At 42.4% G+C, this 6,201-nt stretch overlaps 1 protein-coding gene across 1 annotated transcript in view; it reads right to left on the reverse strand.

The window, feature by feature from the left end:
* esrrga (estrogen-related receptor gamma a) overlaps positions 1–5,941 on the reverse strand; it is an 83,550-nt gene extending 77,609 nt beyond the window's left edge. The window contains exon 1 of the mRNA XM_036593844.1: positions 5,690–5,941. Within this exon, the coding sequence (XP_036449737.1) occupies positions 5,690–5,745 (56 nt within the window). The 5' untranslated portion in view covers positions 5,746–5,941. The remainder of the gene's footprint in view (positions 1–5,689) is intronic.
* Between the last annotated feature and the right edge of the window lie 260 nt (positions 5,942–6,201).

The raw sequence follows: 6,201 nt of genomic DNA on the forward strand, positions 1-6,201 counted from the left end.
TATCACTCCTCTTTCACCAATAACAAAAGCTTGCAGTATTCTGCAGTATCCTTCACAGCTGTAGCGTGTTACAGATGCGCCATCATACGTGTGTACATGTGTGCGAGTGCTGTCCCCAGATCTGAACCGGAAACAGGTTCACATTATGCCATATCCCCCCTGCAGCCAGGTACATCCACTGCTGTCTGGAAACATTGCGGCACATAAGCAGATTTGTGCAAAAGCCTCCAATCAGAATGGCTCAGATAATCTACAGACAGGGAAATCACGCTAGTCTGAGTTTACACGAACTGGAAACGCTGCTCAATAAGTGTAAATAAATCATACGCAATTTAATCCCAAATGAGTCACTCGCGAATAAAAGAAAGTTGCACTGCGCGTTAAATCGTAGGAGAGAACGCTCAATTAGGTGCATCACATCGAATTAGCAGTAGATGAATATCTCATTGCCACTGTTGTGATGGCCTTACAGTAGGTCAGCTACCTCACATTTGCATGCGCACACAAATCGTGATAGATATGGTCACTCGTTGTATTTAGCATATCGCTGCTGTTGGAAGAAAACCTCGTATCTCCATTTTTCAGTTTTGACATAATTTGAAAATGCCTGTTGGCCTTTACACTGTGTGTAAATTTCACGATGAATGGACTAAAAGAAACGGACCCAAAATGACATGGAAAGACGTCTGGTTCCATTGACTGAAATTAAAAGTAAAGTAGGTTTTTTCCTCCTGTTAAGTTACCATTTTGGAGAGGTTTTCTTCGGACAACAGCGACATGTAGCTTCTCTATTGCCTCACACTTAAATACTGTACACCAGCAATCACTTGCATAAAACATCTGTAAATTTTAGCCTTAGGTTTTTCTTTACATGGGCTGTGTAAAAACTCTTTGGTGGAAAGTGAAAAAATCCATAATTTTAAATTGAGTTTTAGACCATCTGTTTAACATGCAGCAGTTTGCAATGTTTAAATTTAAGAGTACAGCTTTAAACAAATTCTGAAGATGTTTAAAGCAAGTGGCCACCGAACTCGCATACATTCTAAAACTTAACTCAAAATTATTCAAGTCACTGCATGCAATTTAAATAAAATCCCAGATAAACTTTCATACTTCTGTGCCTATTACTTTAAATACAACCATTAAAAACCGCAGATAAAGGAGGACTGAGAAAGAAAGGCATGGATAGATGGACAGGAGGTGCAGAGCGTGTGAGGTGGGCTCGGTGAGGGAAAAAGGAGATCTAAATACATCTTGCTGTCCCACTGCAAGAGTAGGAAGCAGATTTGGTCATAACGCGGTGAACATCCAGCCTGTCATTCTCCACTCAGCACGCACATTCTCCCCCTCTCACTGGCGCACACACGCACATGCACACAAATGAAGTATGATAGGGGAAAGAGGCGAAATATTTCACTGTCAGCCGCCAGCCCACATGGCCATTCATTTCCCTTTCTCTGCTACAGGACAATGACAATTTCATCATTTAATACAAGAGCAGTGGAGGTAAAAAAGAAATATCAGAATCTGCCCAAATCCAATGGTTAAGATCCAGATTCTAGCTCCAGAAGCTTCTCTCTGGTATGAAGAAGTGCACGTACACTCTCATGTACAGGGAGCAGTTGCGCTGACAAACGTCACTTAGGAGAAATTCCACATGTACGTATGTGTCAGCATGATAGTACACGATTAAAAGCCCTGATATTCCAGCCACAAGGGACTAGCCAAGCAATTCTGCTTCAACCAAAAACAAGCATATAATAAAGCTAATAAAGCTGGTACCGTTTCACAAACACGGTCTTTTAGCACGACAGAGAAATAATTACAAAACCTGCCTCTGAACCTGAACGTCCAGAGCCGGCCTCAGGGAACGCGCTGACTGAAAGCCCTATTTTTACACGCTTATCTGACCCAACTGCCCCCTCCTGCTTAAGAACTGACCACAGTCTCTATTGACCTCCTGTAACTTAATCGTCCCACACTACAAAGTCCAATTCACCCTCTCCCTATTTCTTCAATGTATAGCAAAGGAAACTGTATGTAGGCATAATTAAATAAATAAATAAATAAACAAATAAATAAATAAAACAGGTCAGAAGAGAATAAGAGATGGATGGATGAAAGAGAGGAGATCTGCAGGGAGCAGGGAAACGGAAAGTGGGGGAAAGAAAAAAATCTCTTTCAAATAGTCAGATATTTCTAATATAAGGCGAGGGCTGTAACAGCTGATTGCTAATTACAGCATGAAGGGTGAACTTTAGCTGGTGTGGGCTTTCTTTAAAAAAATCTTTCTTTAAAAAAAGGTGGTTCTGTTCAGACTAGAAAAAAGATGGATTGAGCATGAATCACACAAATTGACGATCGTGCCATCTGCCCTTGCTCCCTTTTTCCCCCTCCATGCTACAGCTGTGTAAGCGTGCAGCACCTGCATGTGACTTTTTCGCGGCTGCTTTACATGTACATGTGTGCGCTCACACAACTCCAAGAGGCCACTTATTGCACCTTTCGAACAAAAGGCAAGAAATATACCTCCCCTCTTTTCTTTACTGCCCTCTCATCCCTTCTTTTCTCCTGAAAGACATCCCGGTGGACGAGGGGGGTGGTGGGGGTGTGGGGTGGCATTCTGTCTCTTTTAACTCGAGTTAATTACCCTTGGAATGCCTCAGACCCCTTCAAACAAGGGGAAGTGGCAGAGCTCTGTCTTCTATAAGCAGGACAGCGTAAAGACAAAAGAGTGTCCAGACAGAAATCGACAAGAGGCCACAGAGACAGACAGACACACACACGGACGACAAACCATGACACCTCTCACACAGGGGACTGAGAGAGAGCCCCGAATCAGAGCTCAAAAGCAACAATGCTGGTAACACACACACACACACACACACACACACACACACACGAGAGAGAGAGAGAGAGAGGGACAGAGTGAGAGAGAGGGGGGACTGAATAAATAAATCAGTGGTGTGCATATTGACATCATTTGACAGACAAATTAAGTAAATGATTTCATAAGGAGATTAAAAGGAATTTAATTTACGCAATCTCCCTTTATTCCTCTCTGATCCCTGCCTCTGGGGCTTTTCACCCTCTTTCCTCTCATATGGAGCAAGAACGAGAGGGAGAAAAGGTGGAAATAAGCTCAAAATCATCACATTTTCTTCAAGGGCCACCGCTGGTCTGCGCTGTCTGAAAATTCACCATCAAGCAACAAAAGGTTGTACATGCTTGAGCGATCATGAAGACACCAGGTACAGTTTAGGTGATCTGAGCATCAAAGACAGAACATCCCCGATTGCCGCTTTTCTGGTGGACGCTGTCACTTGATTTTTGCCTTGTAAACCTGGCCTAAATGCAGATTTTCAATCTTGAGAAATTTATGGAAAAAAGAATAAACAAGATTTGTACTATACTCAAAATTACTCTACAATTTATTTATTTTTTTATACATTTATTCAGACAGCTGTGGAGGATTTGTAGAAAAATGTAAAACAACTGAAATAAATTGAATAAATTATTACTACTCATATAGATATGCTACAGTCATAAAAACATCAAATAAACACTGTTTGTTTGTATTCACACGATGATGTACTTCCTCTAATTTAAACTCGTGTTTTGTGAATAAAAAGACGTAGCAAAAATTTCACACATTTCACAAATGTCTGAAAATGTACAGCCAGATTTAAAAAAATAGACAAAAAAGTATGACAAAAATATATAAATGCAGATCTTAAAACTAATGAACTATTTTAGCAAAATTAAATCACATTTTCCAGCAAATAAACTGAAACACAAATACGCGTACCAAAAAAAAGGGGGTGTGAAATCTGCTTTTGAAATATTGAATCTTTCCCAAACCTCATTTGGAAACGTGTGCATAAATATTAAAACGAGCATGCAAATGAAATGTACATGCAGGGCAGTAAGCGCGTGTAATTATGATAATAGCTAAACCGCCACTTGTTGTTATTGCCACCATTAATACACTAATTAGAATATCACCAGTTAATTTGTATTAAAAGGAAAGATCAAACGGTGAGTAAGCACCAAATGAGGAAAAGAAAAAAAAACAAGCTGTGGAAAAGCGATGTTCTTATCTCCGCATTTACTTTCATAAGCCTTAATCCAGTCAGTCTAATGAGCATGCCGAAGGTAAAACGCAGCCAAGCTGTTCTAGTTGGATCCCACAACTTACTCTCCCACAGACCCCTGAGCCAAGGGTTCACTGATCCAAACAACATCTGCATTATTAGTTATTACATTATTATTCCTACCCTTCATTTATGCCTACAGGCTCAAACGTTTCTATATAAAGTGAAATCTTTTAATAACAGGCTGCACCTATGATAATCTTGATAAGTCTTCTGGTCTTGCTTGGGCAACACACAAGCTGGACACACGGGTGACTGGCCCGCATGTATGTCTCAGTTTCATGCGCTGGATGACCACAGCGGCTTTGCTCGCAGCATCTTATCAGTATTCCATTGTAACCCAGGCCAGAGGTTAATAGTTAGAACGACGTTAAATCATCACCGCCGCTCGTCTTGCTTGCTGTCATTTTTCTTTTGGCCTGAAATGTTCAAGGCATAAAACAATGGACATTCTATCTGATGACGGTATCTACGCCAGGTATAGGCTACGGTGTGACTTTTCGTTTTAAAAAACTTGCTGTGAAATTCTACACAACAGAGAACTAAATTAGAACCTCTGTAAAATAACCAAATTAAGAATACTCACTTGAGTAAAAAGAAAAGTACAATGTAAATATATAAAGATCAGACAGATTTCTAAAGTTTCAACATTTCTCAAGGCTGGCACAGCCAACAATGGGAAGAAAGGAATTAACATGGTCAATTTACAATAAAAAATGTGATTGAAAAAAATACTTCAAGGAAGCGGCGCAAGCCCTTCAGCTCGGACTGATTTATAGAGCACTTTATCAGGGCTTCCTCCCGCCGTTCTGACAGCGGAGAGAGAGAGCGAGACGGAGCTGAAGCGCAGGGCCACTTCTGCCCCCCCTCCCCGTCTGTCCTCCACTCTCTGTCCCCCTCTCTCTCTCGCTTTCTCTCTACCACTTTCTCTCGCACGCCGTCTTTAATGCCTCCGGTGGACCACATGCAGAGCGGCCGGTCTGCAATTCAACCTCTCCTGCTCTAAGACCACTTTTTCTGCTTCTCTCTCCTTCTTCTCGCTGTCCCTTGCTTCCTTTGCACCCTCTCTCGAACAGCGTCCCGCTAAACGATTATTTCACTGACCTATTTTTTTTTTTTGTTTTGTTTTCTGCTACTTATGCTGACTGTTAAAGAAACACTGGTCAGGTAGGTTTTGAGACAGGGCATGAAAGAGCGCTTAGCTAAGCCTAAGGTACAGGTAAGCACTAACAGTAGACGAGTGCACCTACAGCCGCGCACCAGCACTCAGCCATCCACACTCGCGCGTATACAAGCATGGCGCGGCTTCAGACACTACCTGACGGTGACCGCAGTGACAGCTACCCCCTACACGCTAGTGGTCAGTTCCTCAATAAAAGACATATACTGCAGGTACCATACAAAAAAACATGCAAACTGTTTGTAACAGACACACACGCATTCGACTAGCACAAGCACGACCCACAAACACATACACAAGTCAGGCAGTCACAGGTAGAAGTAGAGAAATGGAAAAAATTGTAAAATTTACCTACTCTTGTTCAGAGTGTAAAGAGAAACACTCGGGGAGTGAAAGTTCTACCGACTCCATTTGCGCTCTGCGACCATCATTTGAGCAACCCCTTCTATAAATCAAAGTTGTTTTTTTTTTTACTCTGCCTCTCTCTCTCTGTCTCTCTCTCTCTCTCCTCCTCTCACCGTCCCGTCACTTGAGCAGTGCAATTAACAGAAAGCGTTCTCCCGGTGACAAGCCTATAGGCACAGCCAGTTGGGACCAAAAGCTCTTGCACTCTTCTAATCAAGGACTTAAAGCCACGATTGCTGCTCATTAATATGAAGCGAGGCTTTGCATATGCAGTCCCCCCGGCCCTTCCTGGCGCCAGATTGGTGCCTTCGCAGCCAATTGGAGCCAGACAAGGCGTTGTCTGCGCGAGAGGAGAGACTGAGCGGAGGGAGAAAGGGAGGGGACAAACCAGGGAGAGCCAGTGAGAAAGAAGGGAGGGGGAAAGAGAGAGTGAGAGTGAGAGTGAGTGAGAGAGAAAGAAAG

The sequence above is a fragment of the Colossoma macropomum genome, unplaced genomic scaffold (assembly GCF_904425465.1).
Source record: "Colossoma macropomum unplaced genomic scaffold, Colossoma_macropomum, whole genome shotgun sequence".
Classification (NCBI taxonomy): domain Eukaryota; kingdom Metazoa; phylum Chordata; class Actinopteri; order Characiformes; family Serrasalmidae; genus Colossoma; species Colossoma macropomum.